General features: G+C 39.2%; 1 protein-coding gene across 1 annotated transcript; it reads left to right on the top strand.

Annotated features, from left to right (window-relative positions):
* The first annotated feature begins 4,100 nt into the window (after positions 1 to 4,100).
* On the top strand, positions 4,101 to 5,980 carry LOC103713574 (protein MONOCULM 1-like). The gene has a single exon (XM_026807144.2). It carries the CDS (start codon positions 4,315 to 4,317, stop codon positions 5,662 to 5,664), a length of 1,350 nt encoding a protein of 449 aa, XP_026662945.1. The 5' UTR covers positions 4,101 to 4,314; the 3' UTR covers positions 5,665 to 5,980.
* Positions 5,981 to 24,464: the final 18,484 nt, after the last annotated feature.

Below are 24,464 nucleotides of genomic sequence, written 5' to 3'. Positions count from 1 at the left end.
TTAGTGTATGAGATTTGCTATGTTTATCTTTTATAGTTGAAAAATTTCTCATGTATAAGCTGGTGGCTGATTTAAAATTATTGTGACAAAATGGGCCCCATACACTAGATTTTTTCTTCTTCTAAAAAATTGAAGCTCCAAAAAAAAAAAGCTTAAGGTACACAATGTAAAGGATGACCTTTTACCACATGGCCATGGACGTTGTTAATAAGTCTAAAGGGTTCGAAGTTCTTTCATGATTTTTCTTGGGGATAATTGATGTTGTTTTTTCACCTATGAGCATAGCAATAAAAAAAAAACTTGATCATTGCAATCTAGCATGTGCCTTTTAGATATTCTAATCATTTTCCATATCCTAGTGCATGCCCTTATATATGCATTTATAATAATAAATATTATAAGCTATGTTTCGATGAAATAAGATATAAACGTTGTTATAAATAAAGAAAATGAAGTAGAATAATTTCATAATTAGTGAAAGAATTTTCATAACTTCTTTTTTTATCTAATTGTCGAATCAATCTTTTTCTTAAGCAATAGTTTTATGAAAAACATCGAGGAGAAAGTATTAGACAAATCTGAGTGTTAAAACAGGTTGAAATAGAAAAAAATAAAATAAATTTTTCTAATGTAAACCCTCCTAAATATGTGAAATTGCACGAATATTCTCGCAAAGTATTATTTACATATATACCCTTATAAATATTTCTTTTTGCATATCTACCCATTAAAAATATTTTAATCATTTTTAATTTTAAACTGCTAATTTTCTGACGGCGTTAGATTATGTGGGCACGTATGCAAGAAAAAAAGAAAATAAAGAATATGCATACAAAATAAGAATTTTATAAGGATATACATGTAAATATCAATTTTAGAAAGATATTCATGTAAGTTTTAGTATTTAGGAGGATATATACAGAAAAAACTCTCATAAAAAATCTGTCGTTTTTGAATATCAGCAGGATCCTTTAGATATCCAAGTTTGACAAAGTCTGAGTATTTTAGATATTAATGAAGCAGCCTATGTGGAATAAATCAAACGTTAAAACATGAAGCGGTGTTGCTTTATGGTACTCAAATTGGCGAGTTAGAGGCTCGTTTAGTAACATTCTTTATTTCTTATTATTTCATTTAAAAGCCAGAAAATGGAAAGCTAAGAAGACTGAAAAATATCTTTGACACCCTTATAAGTCCTTCGTTGCTGTTGGTAATATTTTTAAATTTACTCCTAAAATTTTTTAACTTCTGAAATAGAGGAAACAAAAGAAAGGTAGGGTTGTCTTATTTCCCTCTCCATATAATCTGAAGTGAAAAAGAGCCCCACCACCCTACGATGACATTACCAAACAGGCCTTTAGTTTGCTAATTAAATTTAGACTTTATTTAAGGGCTAAATTCAAGCAACATTATATTTTGATCTCTTCTCCTTAATTTTTTACTTATTTGTTTTCTAAGAAAAACTCCTGTCTTATCTTATCATTCATTTAGTATCAGTATCTAAACATTTTTTTATTTTATCCAAAAAGCCCATTTTAAGAAAACAATCAAGCTAGACAAAAAGTCGTACGTATTACTTTCTTTTGGGGCAAAATGGCTTTTCCAACATGACACTAACAAGTTATAATGTAGAATCAACAAGACTACAGCATGAACTCTGATGGGTTTACCGCTTTCTACAGAAGCCTGGTTGTGACTTCAGGGATTGGAATTACACACTTGATTCATTCATATTGTACTTCTCTCTTGTCTCCTTCCCTTGGAGTTGGGGAGATAAGTGACTTGGCTTTTCTAGGAAGGTGTCGGGAATTGAAACAGACTGGTTGGGGAGAATGATGAGATAGATTGAATGGATGGCTTTAATGGAGGGTAAGTTTAAAGGTACCAAGGAGACGATTCATGGAAGTAAAGCCGAAGCAGCTCTGAAAAGGATTCTTTCAGAAATCCCACCTGGGTTTCTCTTTAAATGACAATCTATCTATCTACTCTATCAGATGTCAAACCTGACGAGAATAATACTACTGCGATTTGTTCTAAAGTTTCTACGGACATGGCTTTAGAGCAGTTCATTCATTGGACTGTTGGGTATTGACATAAGAGAAAAAGAACCCATGATAAGTAGGACTCTCTTTATGAAAATTTCTGTGTTCCACTTCTTTAGGCTAATTCGCTTTTGTTAATATGGTACCACCCTTTGGCCCGGCCCCATCTGTTCTTGAGTGGGTTCCCTTTTCCTGCCTTCAACTCCACTCAATACTACTCTCTCAATAGCTCCAACATCACCCTCCTCCCCATCCTCTCTCTCTCTCTCTCTCTCTCAATTTTTTATTTATGCTACTTCTTTTAGCACGCTTGCCTTTACTGATATAAGGCAAATCTCCTGGGTGGGGGAGTCGTGTGAGGAGAAAAGATGGGAATGGGAGCTGGGAGAAGTAAGGTGACGAAGGACTGGTGATATCGGACAGAGAGAGAGACCACACAAAGGAATGGAGATTCTCTATGGAAAAGGGTGGACTTTCGAGCATGTCAAATCTGTGAATTTATTGTGATAGAGGTAAAAAGAGCAGCTTTTTCTTATTTTTCTTATTGCGCCGGGGGCCTCGGCTCATTTTCTCCCACATCTGCTTCATATTCTATTTTCTCATTCTATATTTTTCATTAGCTTATATAGATTGCTGCTTTCTTCCTGATTTGCGCAGAGCAGGAGCAGCAGCAGTTCTCTTGCTACTTTGGATATGAGTGGTCTCTGATTTCCACAAGTTATAGCAAGAACTCTCCCACTTCTTGTAAGCTGGTTGGTATTTGAGGCAGAGAGAGTGAGGTCCGTATCTCATTTTTTAAAGACTATTTAGATACGAAAGGATCTTTTTTTCTTCTTCTTTACCATCAAGTACTGAGAGGAGGAGTATAAAAAGGAGAAGAAAGAGATTTAGTTTTTTTTTGATGCAAGAACCCCTATCAAGCAAGGGATCTTTGTGAATGCGATTAATCTGCTGACGATGATGCTGATGCAGTTTCCTCGTCTGGGGCGAGTGGGTCTGCGACCTTCCTATCCGCCAAATGGGCTCTCTCCTGGGCTATAAATATTCCATTTGCTTGCTAATGGGATCGTACCAAGATGCCTCGTCTTCACACTGATGTGAGTGAGCAATTAATGGGGAGATCAGCTGTGATGATTCAGGCTGCATTACTTGGTGCGCCCATTCTCCTTGGAACACTACTGTACGTATAAAGAAAAAAAAATATATAAAGAGAGTGGTCGAGGTAGGGCCCCATGGCTTTTAAGGAGGGAGAGCTGTAGGGAATGGGGATTGCTTGCTCTGAGGGCTCTTTTGTCCTCACAACAACGTGGGAGGAGGCTGCAAGGAAGTTATCTGAAAGCCATCAATGAAGATCCCCACAAGCAGACAAAATAATAGATGGTTGGGGTTGGGTGTGTGTAGTCTCTATTCAGCCATTAAAAGCTTTGCGTGTATAAATTCAGTGGAGAGAGAGAGATAGAGAGAGAGAGAGAGAGCAAAGGCATAGAGATTAAAAGAGAGGATATTATCCAAACAGTTGCACCAGATTGGAGTTTTTGATGGCCTCCTCCTCTCAGCTGAGCATAGGAGTATCTTTTAGTTCCCTGAACCGCGTGTTATAGCCTCACTCACCCTCCCCCACTTTCCATGCACAGCCCCCCTCTGCCTCTCTTTTCGTGTATTGTTATTGCATGATTCTGCCCACCTTCTTTATTGTTCTCTTTACTCTTCCTGGGTTCCACTCTTTATTACTCCTAGTTTTCTTCTTGTTCTTGGCCAACCGTACCTCCTACAACAACCCCACCCAATCCTTATAATGTTTTAGATTCTTCCCCCATTCATTTAGCCCTCCATCATTCTAAAGCCGGCAACGAATCAGCCCTCAACCCAAGGGCACGAAAGTCCATCCAAGTCCCCAAAGTCCATAGGAAAAGAGTCGAGAAAAGCATAAACCCTTCCCCCCACCCCTGCCACATTACCATATAGAGAGAAAAAAAGAGAGAGAAGAGAGGGGTTGGTGAACAGTGTATCTACACAGTAAAGCTGCCCTCCCCGCTGCTGCTGCTACTACCACAACTATCACAATACGCTGTGTTTATTGGCGGATGATGTCCCGTCAAGGAAGTTGCTTATCCAGATGTTCTATTAAAGTAAGGGAATCCAAACCCCCCAAATCCAACCACTGCGCTCTCCCCTCACTCTACCCTTCTCCCCCTCTCACTCTAAACCAATACGCTTCTCCGTTCCTCTCTAGGCCTCCTTGTCTTCTCCTTCCCACCACAGCCTCCTAGAGATGCTCGGTTCATTGAAGTCCCATGAAGGAGGTGAACAGGACCCTGACCCCCATAACCATCACCATCACTCCCATCCTCACCACCCCAACCCCTCCCTTGGGCTCATCTCCCTGTCAGCCCATGCCCGCCAGCTCCTGATCAGCTGCGCCGAGCTCATCCACCGCGGCGACCTCCCCACTGCCCGCCGCACGGCTTCCCTCCTCTCCGCGGCTGCCTCGCCTTATGGCGACTCCGCCGACCGCCTCGCTCACCAATTCGCTCGCGCCCTCTCCCTCCGCCTTGCTCGCCTTGCCCGCCTTGCTTCCCCCTCAGTGCCCTCCGACACCTCCTCCGAGGCCCTCCAGTCCTCCTACCTGTCGCTCAACCAGGTCACCCCGTTCCTTCGCTTCGCCCACCTCACCGCCAACCAGGCCATCCTCGACGCCCTCCATGGTTGCCGACGCATCCACATCCTCGACTTGGACACCTCCCACGGGGTGCAGTGGCCCCCTCTCCTCCAGGCCATCGCCGATCGCTCTGGCGCCGACGTTCCCCCGTCCATCCGCATCACTGGCACTGGCACCGACCTCGACGTCCTTCGCCGAACTGGTGACCGCCTCCAGACCTTCGCTCGCTCATTAGGCCTCCAATTCCAATTTCATCCTCTCCTCCTCCCCCCCAGTAGCACTATCGGCACTAGTCTCTGCAGTGGTAATAGCACGAGCATTCTCTCTGCTGCTGCTGCTGCCGCCGCTGCTGCTGCTGGTGGGGGTAGTAGTAGTAGTAGTATCAGTAATCTCACCTGTTCTTCCTTCCAACTGCATCCTGGCGAGACCCTGGCAGTGAATTGTGTGCTGTTCTTGCACAAGCTCCTCAAAGACAGCCGCCATGAGGATGATGGCTCGCGCGAACTGAGGGCCTTTCTTCAAGCCGTGAAGGCGATGAACCCAGCAGTGGTGACGGTGGCGGAGAGGGAGGCGAGCCATAATTCCCCGATTTTCTTGCAGAGGTTCATGGAGGCGCTGGACTACTACACGGTGGTGTTCGAGTCTTTGGAGGCGACGCTGCCGCCCAAAAGCCAGGAGCGGCTGGCGGTGGAGCAGGTGTGGCTGGGGCGGGAGATCGAGGACATCGTCGCCTGGGAAGGAGAGGGGAGGAGGGAGCGGCACGAGCGATTCGCACGCTGGGAGGGGCTTATGAGGGATGCTGGATTCTCAAACCTTCCCCTCAGCCCCTTCGCGCTCTCGCAGGCAAAGCTGCTGCTCCGGCTGCACTACCCGTCCGAAGGCTATCAGCTTCAGATGGTGAGGGACTGCATCTTCCTTGGTTGGCAGAACAAGGCACTATTCTCGGTCTCATCTTGGCACTAGCGCAACAACCATAGAGAGCGGAAAGTTAAAAGAAAGAAAGATGGCTAAATAGAGATGTATGAGGGTATCTTTTGTTATCATTTCAGCTACAAACCCTAACCCTAGTTTGTTTTATAATCTATTGGAAGCGGGGCGAGAGAGAGAGAGAGAGAGAGAGAGAGAGAGAGAGAGAGAGAAGAGAGTGGAGGTGGTGCACGTTGCATGGGAAATTTTGGAAGTGGAGAACAAAAAAGAAAGGCCAGTTTTTCTCACCACGCCGCTTCTCTTTCCTTGCTACTTTCTTGCTTCTCAAGGCTAATTAAGTCCCCTTCTTTGAATGTTCTCCATCCTCTCCTCACATCTTTCTTTTTTAATTTCATGTTAATATCAACTACATAGAGCTGACAGTTTCTTTTCCTGCTACAGTACATATATATTGCTGCTAATATTCCTGAATGGATGTGCTTTTGGATATTTAATTGTTATATTTTATATATGAAGGAATCGTATACTAAGAGAGTACATTCTTATTTTTATTGGTCATGGGTTTGCTTGGCTTTTTCTTCGGGCCGTCGTTTATCTCTTTGCATATTTTATGCTAATGGGTGACTCACCTATTCATTTATTTTTCTTCATGGGTCCTCATGTTTGCATGGCTTTTAATTAGTTGCATTCACTTGCCTGCTGGTACTGCTTGATGCAGTGATTTGCTATTAGTAATCATGTTTGCATGTTCACCACTACCTGTAATTAAACAATTGTTCTGGAGCATTCTTTTTAAGGGCTAGCTGGTTTCAGTGAGAGTAATCGTCACATTGGCTCTTCTCCCCTGCAAAAGGGCACCTAGTGTTCGAATTATGCTTTCTTGTCTTGTGCTCCCATGATGGGGTATTTGTTCTTGTTTTCTGTGCTCATGCCCGAGATATGCTTGTTAGTTGTCTTTGGAGTGCATCATTTCCCCATTCCCACCCCCTCAATTCCTGCCTCTTGTCCCCTCAAACAAATTCATGGGATTTCACGAACTCTCACCTTTTGGCGAGCACTTTGCCCCCCCTTTCCTAGCAAATCATTCCCTTATAGAAGCTACCTTCCTTGGGATCTTGCATGCCTGCTTGGTTCCTCGACAAGCACCCATCATTTCTTCGCTGCCTTTGATGAACATCTGTCGCTACACCCCTCCCCACCCCACACTCAGCCGTTGCTGGAGTAGACAGCTTCTACGTAAGCTTTAGACGTTGTATTTTCGATCTCCTTTAATTTACTCAAACATGCCCCCAGCAGCTCTATTTCATCTACTAATTGCAACTATATTATAGGCCCATTTGAGCATTTAGATGGAATTAACCTATGTGTGACTATGGATTAACTTGAAGTAAAAAGAACAGCACAAAGATGCAATCTAAATTCGATTCAGATTTGCAAAGGCATAAAGTAGTCTGGTCCTTGAAATATTTCATAATTAAAAAAAAAGACAAGTTAATAAAACATTTTGATCTCATGCGTGCATAACGCACCAATAAGTTTCTTTTTTAGACATTTCTTATCCGCAATATTATTATGATATCCTTTCGACTTGTACCTTTACCTATGCAGTTGAACTCATAATTTCCAATTTTATGGATGTGACCATGGTAGAGAAATAAAGATCTCAGTAGATGTTGAAGAAGTATATATTATGTTGTTGATTCACCCAAACATATATAAATTGTCAAACTCTCCAAAAGTTCTGAAAACCCAGGAGATGCAGATGGACGCATGGTATCCAAATATTACTATATTTTATTCTTCTTCTTTTATTTTTTATCTGAAAACTTGAAATAGAGATGAAGAGCAGCTTCTTTGTCATAGTAATATCGTTCATGGCGTAGGAATTTGTTTTACACGATAACAAACGTGTCAAGTGCGAACATTGTTTTTAGAGTACTAAAGTTCATAATGTGCTCTCATTTCCATGACAAAGAAGCAAGTGTGAAAACCAACTTCGAGAAGCTTTGGAACTGTCAAATGGATGAACTTATTCAAGAGGGTATTCCTGGGTCCTCCTACTCCAACAAACATTTATGACATGAGACAAGCAAAGAATATGACATGGCACAAGAAACCCGCTACTGGTGCCTTTCCTTCAGAGCAACTGCATTTAGTGACGGCAACACATAAATAAATATATGCATATAATGTACATGCATGCAATTTTTTTCATGAGGGAAAAAAATATCTATGCCTTCACCAAATATACAAGGTGGTCGGTATGTGCAAATATATGAAGGCCATTCATTTTCAGAGCATGGATGTACGCGCATGACTAATGTCTGCATGAGTGTGGGTGAAGCAAGGAGGTACCTTGGTAGATCGGACAAGATGGAAGAAGGCACCGGTGGCATTTATTGCAATGATGGATGAGAACGGGATACGTCATATGTCAAGATCTGTCAAAGAGATTCTACATCTATTTTCTTAATGATTGAATGCTCAGAAATGATAAATTTATGGGATGATCTGCTAATCTGAAGTGGGCATCAGGTTTCCTTTTTCGATTTTGTGGAGAACAGAGAGAGAAGCATATATTTCGTACCATAGATTCTGATTCATTAATGCTGTGAGATAGTAACGACCAGCAATAAAATAATGTCCAAGGAACATCCGACATTCACGCAATCCTTCTTACCCTTTTTAATAGTTGTCAACTTTGATGTTTTAATGAATAAACATATTTAAGGAATACAGAAAAAGGGTCCACATGTGAGAATATAATGAAGTGCCACTCTGAAGGACTATTCCATTAACAAATGGTTTTTACTGTGACATTTGAAGTAATTCACAATTACTGCTAGAGGAAATATATCGTAGTCCCATGCTTTTCTAGACCTAACCCTAAGGTGGCATTTGGTGACTCAAATGGGACCAGCAAAATGATCTTTATCTTAGGATAATCGATTTTAATAATTATCTGAGTAATCTGATTTTTGATAACATAAAATCATCATGTTTGATATGCTATATTGCAGTGAAGGTTTTTATCTTAGAATATCTGACTTGAGATCCTCTCTCTCTCTCTCTCTCTACATCTCCACACACAGGAGTATCCAACGGTTGATTGAGAGAAACCAAGTTAAAAGCATGGTCCATCGAACTCAGGGTTCCGGAAGGACAAACAGCTTCCCAACCTATGCATCTCCTCGTGGTACCATGCATGCTTGTCAAATCCTGTGGCTCATATCATTATTCATAAAAAGATAGCTGGCTAGCTAGCTATAGCTTCCTGTCACCAACCCTTAGCCAAGCACTACTTTCAGGTAACCATGTCACCATCCACAGCTGTGGGTCGTGGATAGAACCACACCAATTATAAGGCTTCCAAGAGAAAGCATGCCATATATGAAGATGTAAGTCATGAGAGATGAAGATTGATATGGGCACACTTGTTGAGAATGTTTTTATTCATTAGACAAAAGAGGTTTTGAAAGGTTACATCTATATATATATAGATACATAGATAGAGATAGATATAGATATGGATCTAGACATGGATACGTGGATATCGATATAAAAAATGGGGGGAATGTCTAAGATTACTTACTCCAGCAGGGAAGGGAGCATGGAGAAGGTGAGGGCAGGGTTAGACGGATGGAGGATATGTGTCTTGTTGTGATAAAAGAGGGTGGGTTTGTTGAGGAGAGTTGATGGAGGGCGTAGGGTTGTGAAGGAGGGAGTGGGGTAAAGAAAGGAAGAACTGTGGGCTGGTGGGCACAGGGTTGAATTGCTAATCGGATGAAGAACGAAGCCATAGGCATTTATTTTGGGACACATGGCTCGCAGTACCCCTGTTCCCACTCAAATGATTCGCCACACACACACACACACACACACACACACACACACACACAGAGAGCATATATAGTAACGAGTCTTCATATAGTCTTCATATACAATTATCTTGTATGTAGAATATTCTTTTTACATGTACAATTTACCAGCCTCAACATCATTGAGGAAAGTCTAGAGCTAGAAGTATTAAATATTGTACCATTGGGTAGCTCATAGGAGGGCACATTAGGATGGAGGAGGGGACGTTGTTATCGTTGGAATTTTAATTTTTTTTTAAAAAATAATTTTTTAATTCTCTAATCTTTAGTTGTTTAAATATTTTAAAATATTTTTTTGTGAGATGCCTCTTTCAGAAGAGTTGTAACTCTTCAAAAGAGAACGTTGGTTTCTATTAAGATACGGTGTTTCCAAAACATTACGTATCTTCGGAACTACCACTTCTCTTCGGTCTTCCAGATAGAGTCTATAAATAGACTCCTTCATGATTAATAAAAAAACAAATCCAATCTCTCTCTCTCTCATTAGTACTCTATTTTCTAAGAGTTTTTTCCACTGAGAATTCTTTCGCTCTTAAACTTTCTGCTTTCTATTTTTTTATCTTTTCTGAACATCTAAAGAAGTCGGTCGAGTCAAGCTTTTCCAGTGATCGTACTCGTTAGAGGAGGATTGAATTGAGTCGAGTTGTTGTACCTTAGGGACGTGATCACCGCAAACCTGCACGTAAGAGGTGAATCACATTCTTAGGGCAATGTATATCGCATGCCTCAATCCAGGCAAGCTATTTTCAATTTTCTAATTTTATTTTAGTAGTTGATTTCTTTATAATATTTTTATAAAATAAAGATATAGCAGTTTCTAGGCAAATATTTTCAATAGTTCTTAAAAATAAAATAACTGGAGAATTGACCAAGTTGAAGTGGGCATGTGTAATTCTTTCCTAAAAAACACAAATATATAGATCAAAAGTTCCGGGTATGATAGATCGATAAAAACACAAGTTCAATACGTTGATAAAGAGAGTTAAATTTTTTAAAATATTGTAAAAAATGTATTAAGACGAAGTAATAACTCACATGTAGAGAAACAACAACAACAAAGAGATGGATTTTATAAAAAAAATATAATTGAGTACACCAACAAATGTTCTCTAGAGTAGAATGGTCGTCGTACTAGAGAACTGCATAAACAGATAAGAGTTTAAAATGCGGAATCTTCTTGATGCTTGGTTGTTCTCCTCTCAGGTGGAATGGAATATTGTATTGAAGAACATTGGGCTAGAATAATGGATGCAGAATCCTCTTGAGGAGAGACGTAGAAGCCTTATCCAATATTGGAATTGTTAAGAATATATATGTATAGAGTATAAGAGAGAGTGAATAGAGCTTTTTTTTCTTCTTTCATGATGCAAATTGGTAGTTATTTGCAACAACAACTACCCTCTTTCGGTAGTTCATTGTCCAGGTAACTCCCTCCTTAATGTTTGCCGATAGTTTACATGAGTAACAAACTCTTATCTTGATCATAAGAAGTTAATTCTAGTAATTAATCACCAAATATGGTTATTTGTATGAGTTACGAGCGGCCCAAACATGGTTCCTTCAAGTGTTATATATAGATAATTAATTACACATTGATCGGTTTTATGCTTTTGACCATTTAGTATAGTTGGTCAGTGGTCGATTATTTTTTGGATGTAAACATCACCTTTTGTTGCACAATAAAAATGGATACTTTTTGTTGAACTAGGTAGGCATAAGTTCAAATATAACAAATGCTAGGTGGGTCACAAAATACAAAAATAGGTTATTGATTGACTGTAGTACATTATCATCACATCTAATCGATTGACCATACATACTAACTATAATACTAACTATTTATTGGTCATGATAGAAACCACATTATAATTATGCTGATTCGTCATAATATGACCATGTTTTTGAATTAGTCAGTCAATCTTGTCGACCATAATTATTATTGTTAAATAGATTGATTATACTTATGAATCATCATAATAGACAGTTTTGAATAAATCAAGCATACTCATCAACTATGATAGTGGCCATAGTTCTGAATAGGCCGATCAGTCTTATTGGTCATGATAATGGCCATATTATTGAATCGGCCAATCATACGTATTGATCATCATAATAGCTATAATTTTAAATAGGTCGATCATACCATCGACTATGATAATGGTCATAGTTTTGAATAGAATGTTCATGTTGATCGATCATTCTTATCGAGCATGAGAATGACCATACCATGGAGTAGGTTGATTATACTTATCAACTACCATCACAATAACCATAGTTTTGAATATATTGATAATACTCATCGACCCTGATAGAAATAATAGTTTTGAGCAGACTGGTCATGCTTATGGTGCATGGTCATTCTTACCATATTATTTATCATTTTAAAATTTCTCATGTTTTTTGGTTTCCAAATTTAACATTTATTGGCTTTTTTTAACAAAAATAGCTTTTGTTGGTTTTTCAAAATAAATTGAAATGGGTCTCTGAATATTTTGGCATCCAACTATTTTTCTTTTCTAAACAAATTGTTGATGAAGCCCTGCATGTTTAAAATAAAAAAGGCACAGTAAATAATGACTCGCTTACCCACATGTATGGTTGATCTTTTAATTAATTGACCATATCCTTTGAATAAATAATTGATTGACTATTCTAAGCCAATATTAATAATGCCTTCTAGTTTAATATCTAAAGGTTATATAAATTAGAACTCGGTTGCTTGGAAGAGCCATCAGATCCTCTCTTAAAGTGTAGCTAGAATCAGGTAATTACATAAAATGAAATGTCACGGTGGAATATATTGGCCATTCCATGGCCTCCAATTGCTACTCCTTTGGCTGATTTGTAGCCTTATTGGTAAGTTTTAATCATTTCTTGGATTTGAAAATTAGTTGGGGTTTCTTTATGAGTAATGAAATTTTCTTTCTACCATTTTCTACAATAACATAAATTTATCATGCTAAGGATGATTTTCATTCTCATTGATCATGATATCAACATTTTCCATGCGATCATCCCCTTGTAAAGTTTCACCCTAGCTTCCTATCTTAGAGCTTTTCTTTGGCATTCTATGCTATTAGGCTCCACGGAGCTTACCCAAAATATTTCTTGAAAATTTCAAACCAACAAAACTAGGTTTACAGGCATGCCTGATCGATCAAGTCGGTCAGATAAGTATATATATTTGATCAAGAAAAGCAAATTTGGTGCCTTAGAAAAAGAACTTAAACTTTCTAATATATTGTAAAAAGGAAAGCACTACAACAAAGTAATAACTCAAAGGTAGAAAAATTATAGCAAAAGAGATTACTTTAATACAAATATAGAACTTTATAGAAATAATTTTAGCTCGGTTGGTACAGTGTAGGACTGTAGTTGGGTAATAGAAGAAATATAACTGAGTACACCGGCAAGTATTCTTTACATTGGAATGGATGTCATGCTAGAGAACGGGACAAATCAACCATATATAGTCTAAGATGTAGAATCTTCTCAATGCCCGGTTGATTTCTTTTAAGGTGGAACGATATCGGAACAGTCAAGTGTCCATGCATATAAATTATCAATGATTTCCATCAATAAGTACCCTCTTTTGGTGGTTCGTTATCTTGCTAACTCCTTTCTTGGTGATTGCCTTGCGTGCATGAATAGCTTCCTCTCAGCTTAATAAGATCCTTTAGAAGTTAATGTCAACAATTACCTACCAAAATATGACTTGCAGCATATGGCCAGATATGGTTCCTTCAAGTGTCGTGCATAAATGATTAATTAAGTTTTTGACTATTTATTATAGTTGGTTGATGATATATTAAATTTTTTGTGCAAACAATAATAAATATCTAAGATCACATTAATAGATAACCTTTGATATGAATAAATTATAAATAAAATAAATTCTTAAAGCCAACCTTGATTGGCTGTTTGTGTCTCCTCAACTACGGTAATGATAACATATATTGAGTGGAGTATAAAGGGTCAGCATAGTCTCAAATGTATGCTTTGCTTTGCTGTTACGATAACAGCAACGCATTTGTAATTTGTAAACACTACTAAGATTGTATTCCTAAATCCCAGATTAAATGCTCAACTACCAACGAGAAAATTGTTGTAACCAAGTCCAAGGGAGTCATTTAGTAACCTCAATTGAAATCACTTTCTAGTTTCCAATCTCATGTATTTCCTATGTGTTTCGGTTCTGTAAACCTAAGAATGAAACTTGAGAGGTCGAGTCAACAAATCTCTTTTTATTTTTTGGCATATGATGTAAGTCTGATCTTCTACGAAAACAACAAGAGATCGCAGGAGCTGAGGGAAGGCAGGGTGATTCCAAAGGCAAGTTTCTTTTCAGGGGATTAAAAAAAGCAAAGAAAATAAGAAAGAAGACAGGGACGGGGACGCTGTCATCGGTCACGTCAGACATTAAACTAAATCCCCATTCCACGGAAATAGAAAACCATCAAAACAAACCCCTTCCCTCCCTATCATTCCGAATAGTGCCCGCCTTTGTTGCATACATATAGCATTTGAAAATCACCCAACCATACTATCCACTTCAAGGCAGTATTATCAGCCCAAGGCTTCAACCTGAACACCACCTCACCGTTATCTTAGCACCATGGCAGATTATAATCTTACTACGATGATATTGCAAGAAGTAATTGTTCAGCAAAACTTTATGTTATTCCTAACTTATTAGACACGTCTCTATGGGGCCACATGTATGAAGTAGTTGGATAACTTTGGATGATAGGTAACTACCCATTATTTCTAATTATATTTAAGATTATTTTCTTAATAAAAGAAAACTAACAATATTTTGGTTATTTTTAAGCCTCAAATTTATGAGTATTATGAAAGTATAGATCGAAAGACTCCACCTTAAAATGTTTTTTATAAATAGGCTCTAATCAAATATTTGAATAATTATTGCTAGAGGTATGCAATCATCAATAATATTACTTGACCGGATTAATATTCAGTAAGAATTATATAATGTTTGAAAAATTTATATCATTACAGTATGGTAATTCATTAACAAGGGCTACTTCTATAATGATAATATTGACAATAATAATATTGAATTATTAGATGTTATATAATCATAAGTTAGTAATATAGGTATTTTGAAACCATTGTATTTACCATGGCAGTTTCCTCAGCTCTTGGCCTGGCTTGGGGACCTGGAGATGACATTGACGACTGACACACGTGCGGTGGCAGGGAACATATATTTTGGGGTACGCGAAGGGGCCTCTCCCTTTATTTATTGGGGCAGGCAGTAGTGCATTTAATGGACCACATGGGTTTGTGGGATTCCTCAGCCCTACGGCAGCCTATCCCCAACCTAAAAGAATTTTGTGGTCCAGGAGTTATTATTTCTCCCAATGCTTCTCATTATTTAATAATGAGATATGGGGCAGGTCTACCAGCTGTTTCTATTGTCAGCTGGGCCGTATCCGCTTGCATCCATCTGAATTGGGGGTCGGTGGCGAAGCTGCTAATTCTTCTGGCTAGAGCAGTTAAATTCATACATACCTGATAAGTACAAATACATTTAATAAAATTAAAAAAATAAAATATTACAAAATATTCGAGGCATATCTCCATCTCCAGCTTATATAATACTTCTGAAAACTAGGATCTTTCAAATATAATACTTCTGAAATGAATGGCTAAATAAGCAGCCATCCAATCTGCAGCTCTATTGGCTTTTCGAAAAATATGTTTAGCCTAAAAGGCCTCTCCTCTTTTACTATAGCCCAAATGTCACGAAGCATTAGATGGTCACCGCCGCCACCCCTTGGGCCCTCCGATCCAACCTTTGGAAAACTAGGATCTTTCAAATATAAATATGATAAATTTATTTGGATGTTACATATTACAAATATAAAAGATAAATAATAAGATCTTGTAGCAATCTTTATTCATTTCCTGCCTTGCTGATATTTATTTTTTTATTTACTCAAAGTATTTTACTTTTATTAGTATTAAAATGATTTTATCTAAAAACTAGAAGTGTAGTTCTATCGTCAGCAAAGATATCGTTTGTTTTAGTTTTTTCATTATTTTCTGCTATAATGATTTGAAATTATTGATATACCATTGAACCATGCAGTGGGTTGAAAATGTACACATCACATGGCTCTTCCAATTTCTTTAAACCAGCTGAACTCCATATATTTTTAAAACAAAAATCTTTCAACAAAATATCATCTCTTACTAATAAAATCTTCCAGCATCCCAACAAGCTATTATATATAACATGCTTCCTATACATAAGGCCTAGAAATCATGTTTTATACCACATCAATACCCCAAAATGGTCAGTGCAAATTAGATATTAGCCACTGACAGTTTATTATCATATGCCCAAGAACTGCAGCCAGTTTTGATAAATATGTATCTTGATTTCTGACATTTTATTTTTCGTGCAGATGGAATGAGTACCATGGTATCAAGATCCAATGATCTGTATAACCTGATCAAGCAACAATAACCCATGAATAACTTATATTCTGTGTGCAGCTTATGGCTCACTAATTAATGAACTCAGTTTCAGGTCCATGATTTAAAACAGCCTTCCGTATCTAAAGCTGAACTCCTATGTTAAATGCTCACAGTTCCTCATTGTCTTCACCTTATTTATTGTTCTTTCACTAAATACAGAGCTAAACATGAGGCATGGCGCAGCTTTTTAGTCTGAGCAAGCATGACCAGATTGGATACTGTAAAACATAGAATCCATCGCCAATTCCCACGCTTGCAACTAAGAAGATTTTTTAATATGGTACAGGTCAGTACCAAAGTGAAAACACTGCTGGAGAAAACCAAGGTTCTGTAAGTCGCACGCTTCAAGCACGTAACTCCAAGATGCACAGCGGTAAAGATAGTTGTTGGGGAAAAGCTCATAAAATTACCATGTCTACTTTCTCTTATGATAATTTTTTCTAGCCAGAAAAAAAATGCAGATCAGAAAAAAAAATATCAGTAAAGTATGAGTTAAATTTGTAGACATCACCATGCATTATCTGCATTAGGATTCATGGCTTGAGCTCATACATTGTATGCATTAGATTCATCATGCAGACCTTGCATACATGAAAATCTATGACTATCAAGTCAACTAAAATGCTTTAGCATACAAAACCATGGGCAGGATCATTATTATGTAAGTTGCTGAACCACTAACAAATTGTGAAATGGCGCAAAATGAACCAATTCGCAATACAATTTGGTCTAATGTGATCATATAGGAGAGCTATCGATTTCATATGAAAAATTTAATGGACTCTGAATATAGTACATCTTCTCAACTTAGAAGTTGCTCCTGAAATTTTGCCCTGCAACTTTGAAATTCTCATTGCAGTTCCAATCATATAAGCAAATGACAAGTTACAAACCTAAATAAACATACCGATGGATCAGGTTACTCTAGCATCATATTGTGCAGTTTCCAAGAAAGAGCATATCTTTTATTTGAGAACATTGAAACAATATCATGATTTGCATTTATTATGTTTATTTTTCTTCTAAGAGAATTTATTGATAATTTATATTTCGTAAACTAGATTTATCTACTTAGAAGTTTTATATACTGTAGCCTGCAGACTTTCCGCCATAAGAATCATTTAGCGGTAGTAGATATATAGTCTGGCATGCATCATCAACATCTCATATTGCCAGGTATACCGATTCCATGATTTTGCCATGCTTAACAAGAAGACTGCCATTACAGAGCATTTCTTCGAGGCACCAGTTTCTATCAGCTAAGTTGCAACTTTTTGACCACAAAAGAGATGGCATGAAGTAATATTTAGAAGATTTGAAGTATGACCGAAGGTCAATTTTCTACCAGTCAGTCAAATTAATGATTGGACCCAGCAAAATAATACTGATTAGTCAAACCCTTCTTCATATCTAACTTTGGAACTCATGATTGGAGAAGTTGGGATAAACTTCTTTCTTGCACCAACTAGCAATTATATGCAATATATAGTGGAAAATTGAACAAGGCATGTGGCTAAGAGCAACAGAAGTGATCCCAATAATAAAATGTCATTTTTCTCAAGTTGTCCAACAATTAAACCACTATTAAATGGATGTGATCTGTGAACAATATATCCTTGTTATTTTATTTTAATTCATGGCAGTAAGCAAGCTTCTGATGCAAAGAATGAAATAGATATTCCATTAAATATATGATAGATGTATAAAGCATTACTTAGATACTGTAAACACTGCTTAACCAATTGAGAAAGGCAAGTGCCTGAATTGCATTATACCCATGTTTGCCCTCATGCACAAAGTTAAATGGGCATTTAGTCTGGTGCCTAGGAAACTAAAGATAAAACAAGGAAAAGAATGCAACACTGATATAAATGCAGAAAATGCACATGACCACAAATTAAGCATCTAAGATGCCACAAAATGTTCTCCTTCCACATCAGGCCTGTTTATTTTTCATATAAAAATTGCAAAGCTTGGTAACACTGAAGAGCATGAGGAAAATTGGAAAATGCATCCGACAGGATAATAATGCATTAGAAAACCACATATTCAGCTATAATCCCAAGCCAAAATAAACAGATCAGGAAGACTCGTGTATATCTACTTTCTCCTTTGGAAGATTAGTATGGAAGTTCATAAAATGCAAAGTTATAAAATATCACCTTAGATAAAGTGGTCTGTCAGACAGCTGATGAGACACATCAATGCTTCACTCCCAATGATGTGCTTCAAGATAAATAAACCCTTTGTTGCTAGAAATGGGAGTGGGTGTAGGAGAAGATGCAGGTGCAAGGAAGTGAATACTTAGGAATACTTTTAGAAGGAATTGCTTACGATGTGGATTTGGGTTTGAGATTATGAGAAGATTCCAAAGCAGGTAAATTATCCTAGATAGAAGATTCAAACTACTAAGAATAAGCCTAACATATAACCTAGGTATAAATTACTTTCAATCTTAATATAACAGATAGCCAACATGAATCCATGATCAAATTAAGGATCATTGTCGAAATCAGTATTTCAGGTTTCATCTATTTACTGATTCTGCAATTATGAGTGAGCTTTTAATGAAGATTGTTTAGAGTCTGAGGTTAAAGTGACTAAGCTAGAAGGTAGAGGGTTGTACCTTAGTTATTCTTTTGGTATGACACCAAGGGTAAGGAATTGAAGAAATATGGTGTATGTGTCACGCCCCGAACCCAGGGTCCGGTACGCGACCGGCCGCATGAGCCCTAGAGCAGTGCCCTAAAGATCATGCAAGGCCTATGATTAACAAAATTCCAATAAATCCACAATTAATTTAATAATTCAAATAAACAAATCCGACATGTCAAATAAACAATTTAGTTCAATTACGAGCTCTTCAAATGTTCATCGACATCAAAGAAGGATAAACAACTAACTAACTAATGACTCTGGTACTCGCACTCTGCGCCCATCCCATCCAAAACTATGCATCCTGCAACTCTGGTAAAGAAAAAGGAGAAAAAAAAAGGGTGAGCTTTACAGCCCAGTAAGAATCCCCACACATCCACACCAACACAATAATAATATAAATATGAAAACCACGGCAAGTCGAATCACATACCATGAAGTCATAAACCAACTATCAAAGCTCAACAATTGATATAAATATGTACACCAAACATCAATAAAAGTCCAGCCATACAAGAATAATATAGCATATAATAGCTCATAAATCCGTATTATAGTTTTAATGCCTTTTCTTCAACTAGATCCGGATTAATTATCTTTCCGACTTTGGGTCAAATCTCGGTCACATTTCTCAGCCTGTGGTGGGGCAACCAAATTATCACATTTTTAGCCTGTGGCGGGGCCTGCACATTATAGTTCCACATTTCTAGCCTGTGATGGGTCTGCCAAAGTATCACATTTCAGCCTGTGGCGGGGCCTGCACATTATAGTTCCACATTTCTAGCCTGTGAGGGGGCCTACCAAAATACCACATTTTCAGCCTGTGATAGGGCCTGCCATAATAACAAGATAAACCCAAAGTTCCTTTTCATACAATCCAGTTTACATCTACACATCAATTTTCTTTTATTTATTTCCGGCTATAAACTAACCACAGTCACGTTTCCAGCCCGTGACGGGGCAACCAATATCACATGGTTAGTTTAGAGCACCACATCCATCAGTCGAATTTTGCAGGTGTAGGTTATGCGCATGCATGCATCCATCATTATACCAATCACAAGCAAAGACGATCAAAATATAATTTAAATATAAAAACCATTTTGCTTTGTCTGGATCATAGCATATCAAACATATATATAGTGCAAAATATTTATATCATGTAGGATTGGCGTACAAGAATTCTTACACTTTGTTGGAAGCTAATCACCCGCCCTCACGGTGATCAATGAACCGAGATGCACAGGACTCTGCTCAGCGTCCTCTCGTCCAGTAGATTGTTCCCCTACAGAACCAAGTCATTATTAAAATTTATCAAAGATATATGATGATCTAGGATCCCTGTTTAATCCTCTAAAGGGTCCTCTAAAATCTAGCATCCCAAGTCTATCTAGAGTCCTTAAAGCCATGATCTTCCCGGATCCAAGAGTAAAAAGGAAACCCAACAACAAATAAACAAATAATATAATAAAAGGGTTATATAATAAGAGAAAGAGAGGGGAAAGACCCTCTCTCTTCCTCTCTTCTTCCTTCTTCCCGACGGAAAGGGGAGAAGGGGGTTCGGCTGCCGGTGGCCCACGGCTGGCGACGCCCCTGGTCGTCGGCCGGTGTGCCGGCGGTGTGTCCCCGACCGGTGACGACCGGCCGGAACGAGAGAGGAGAAGGCCGAACAAGGCGTCGGCTTCTCCATCAACCCGGCAGCTTTCCGGCCTCATTCCCCAAAGAGATAAGGGCCAAAGATGATGGAGGAGAGGGAGAAGATGCTCACCTTGCCTCCGGCGAGGTCCTCCCGACCTGATCGACGGCGAAAGCTCCGATCCTCCCCACGGCAAGGTAGAAACCCGATCTCTTCCTCTCTCTTTTTTTTCCTTCTGTGTGTAGAAGCCCTCGGTTGATGCCCTAGGGGAAGAGAGAGAGGAGATCTTCCTGATTCGGTAGGGTTTTTATCGCCCTAAGATCCTCCTTCCCGGTGGATTCGAGAGGAGGGGAAGGCTTCCGAAAAACAGGGGAGGGAGCTTTTCGTTTCGGGAGACTCCCTCCCCCATTTTCACGAGTTGGGCCGCCCTTCTCAGAGGCCGGCCCAACTCAAACGTGGGTCTCTACATTCTCCCCTCCTAAAAAAAAATTTCGTCCTCGAAATTGACATACCTGAGGTTTCAAAAAGCTGCGGATACTTGACTTTCGTCTCTTCTTCGAGCTCCCAAGTAGCCTCCCTCTCCATATGATTATTCCATTGTACCTTCACAAAAGGAATGGTTCGATGTCGTAGTACCTGATCTTTTCTGTCCACAATTCGTACCGGAAACTCCTCATAGGTCAGATCCTCCTGAAGATGTAATGGCTCATATGCTACCACATGACTCGGATCTGGAACATATTTCTTCAACATTGACACATGAAAAACATTGTGCACATCGGATAAAGCCGGTGGTAAAGCCAGTCGATACGCCACCTCCCCAATCTTGTCCAAAATCTCAAACGGACCAACATACCTAGGGCTCATTTTGCCACGAACCCCAAATCTCATCACACCTTTTGTAGGTGACACTCTCAAGAAAACATGATCTCCAATTTGAAATTCCAGTTCTCTCCTATTATCAGCATAACTCTTCTGGCGACTCTGAGCTGTACGGAGTCGTTCTCTGATCACTTGCACCTTATCAACAGTCTGTTGTACTATTTCTGGGCCCAACAATTTTCTCTCGCCCACGTCATCCCAACAAATAGGAGATCGACATTTCCGGCCATACAACGCCTCAAAAGGGGCCATTTGAATACTTGCTTGAAAGCTATTATTGTAAGCAAACTCTATTAGTGATAAGTAGCCATCCCACGCTCCTCCTAGATCCATGACACAGGCTCTCAACATGTCTTCCAGAATCTGGATAGTTCTCTCTGACTGTCCATCAGTTTGGGGGTGGAAAGCTGTGCTAAAGCTCAATTTGGTTCCAAGAGCCTTATGAAGACTCTTCCAAAACTGTAATACGAATCTACTGTTTCTATCTGACACAATGGTAACAGGGACCCCATGTAACTTCACAATATGCTCTATATATAAACCTGCCAATCTCTCTAAGGAGAAACCAACTCTGAAAGGTAAAAAGTGTGCTGATTTGGTTAGCCGGTCAACAATTACCCACACGGCATCATTACCTCGTAGGGTTTTAGGCAAGCTAGTCACGAAGTCCATGGTGATATGCTCCCACTTCCATTGAGAAATAAGTAGAGACTGTAATGGTCCCGCAGGTCTCTGATGTTCTGCTTTTACCTGCTGACATACTAGACACTGAGCCACAAATTGAGCAATATCCTTTTTCATACCACTCCACCAAAAATGTCTCTTTAAATTCTGATACATCTTTGTGCCTCCTGGATGCATTGTATAAGCCGAGCTATGAGCCTCCTCTAAAATTTCATTTCTTAGTTCTGGAATTTTTGGGACACACAATTTGCTACCAAATCTTAAGGAACCATCCTCATGCACATGAAATTCGCTTTGGACACCAGATTCTACTGTTCCCCTTACCCTCTGTAATTCTGAATCCTCTTTTTGAGATGACTTAATTCTCTCAATCAAGGTAGGTTGTACCATAAGATTAGCAAGTCGTACCTGAGGATCATGCAGTCGTACTTCAATCTCATATCTCTCTAGGTCCAACAAAATGTTTCTTTGTGTAGTGATCAAAGCCGCTAATTTACTTGAAGATTTCCTGCTTAGAGCATCGGCCACAACATTTGCTTTTCCCGGATGGTAATTAATAGTTAAGTCATAATCCTTTAATAGCTCTAGCCATCTCCTTTGCCTCAAATTCAGCTCCTTTTGAGTATAGATATACTTCAGGCTCTTGTGGTCCGTAAAAATTTCACAATGTTCACCATATAAATAGTGCCTCCATATTTTTAAAGCAAAGATCACAGCTGCTAACTCCAAATCATGAGTAGGGTAATTCAGCTCATATGGTTTCAACTGTCTAGAAGCATAGGCTATCACCTTCTCATTCTGCATAAGAACACAGCCAAGACCTTTGTGTGATGCATCACTATAGATGCTGAAGCCTCCTGTTCCAGATGGAAGGGCCAATATCGGAGATGTCACCAATCGTCTTTTCAACTCCTGAAAACTCTGCTCACAATCCTCCTTCCATTCAAATTTTACTTGCTTTTGGGTTAGACGAGATAGAGGCATGGCAATACGAGAGAATCCCTCAACGAATCTCCGATAATATCCCGCCATTCCCAAAAAGCTGCGCACCTCGGACACATTAGTAGGTCTACTCCAATCAACTACTGCCTCTACTTTCTTTGGGTCGACAGAGATGCCATCCTTGAAGATCACGTGCCCGAGAAAGGTGATACTGTTTAACTAGAACTCACATTTCTGCATCTTGCCATAAAGCTTGTTTTCTCTTAGAGTTTGTAATACTATCCTCAAATGCTCCTCATGCTCTTGTGGACTTTTGGAATAGACTAGAATGTCATCAATAAATACTACCACAAATTGATCCAGGTAGGGTTTGAACACCCGATTCATAAGATCCATAAAGGCCGCTGGTGCATTTGTTAACCCGAAGGGCATAACTAAAAACTCATAGTGTCCATATCTAGTTCTGAATGCTGTCTTCGGTATGTCTTCAGCCTTTATTCTCAACTGGTGATATCCGGAGCGTAGATCAAGTTTTGAGAAGATTTGTGCCCCTTGCAGCTGATCGAACAAATCATCAATTCTCGGTAAAGGGTATTTGTTCCGCACTGTTACTCCATTTATTTCTCGATAATCAATGCAAAGCCGGAAACTGTCATCTTTCTTTTTCACAAATAATACAGGGACACCCCAAGGAGAAACACTAGGCCTGATGAAACCCTGATCCAACAGCTCCTGTAGTTGTTCCTTTAGCACTTTTAATTCAGCTGGAGCCATTCAGTATGGGGCCTTAGAAATCGGTCCAGTGCCAGGAATCAAATCAATGGAGAATTCAACCTCTCTATCAGGGGGTAATCCTGGCAAATCCTCTGGAAAGACATCAGGAAATTCCCTCACAATAGGAATGTCTTCTAGTTTGAGTTCTTCCAGCTGGGTGCCCATTACCATGGCTAAAAATCCTTCATCACCTTTTCGAAGGAGTCGCTTGGCCTGTATGGCTGAAATTACTTTTGGCGGAGGTAACATTCTGTTGCCATTAAAAGTAAACTCTGGCTGACCAGAAATTTGAAATTTTACTGTTTTCTCGAAGCAGTCAACAGTGGCATGATATGCTGCCAACCAGTCCATCCTAAGGATCATGTCGAAATCCTTCATCTCTAGGACTAGTAAATCTACTTTCATTTCTCTGCCTTCAATATTCAAGATGCAATCTTTGCAGACAGAGTTAACTAAGATTACATCTCCACTAGGGGTGGAAACACAAAGTTCAGTCTCTAATGGCATATATGTCATTGTATTATTTCTTCTAACAAAATCAACAGATACGAAGGAATGAGTAGCTCCAGGATCAATCAAAACATAGGCATTAGTGGATGAGACTTTAATCGTACCTGTCACCACAGTGTTAGAGGCATTGGCATCCTGTTGTGTAAGTGCATAGACTCGCCCCTGAGTTCTAGGCCTCTGTTGTCCTCCCCGTTGTTGTTCATTCTGAGATACCTGATTTGCTGGAGCTCCCGAAATAGGCTGAGACGTCTGTCGAGCCTGTTGCTCACTGCGATTAGGACAGGTGCTTGCCTTGTGGCCCTGCTGGCCACACGAAAAGCAATTCCCATTGAACCAGTTGCACTCGCTCTGATAGTGGGGTCCGCCAC

Source organism: Phoenix dactylifera, chromosome 1, assembly GCF_009389715.1.
Source record: "Phoenix dactylifera cultivar Barhee BC4 chromosome 1, palm_55x_up_171113_PBpolish2nd_filt_p, whole genome shotgun sequence".
In the NCBI taxonomy this organism is placed as follows: Eukaryota; Viridiplantae; Streptophyta; class Magnoliopsida; order Arecales; family Arecaceae; genus Phoenix; species Phoenix dactylifera.
This window is presented reverse-complemented; position numbering and strand designations above follow the sequence as displayed.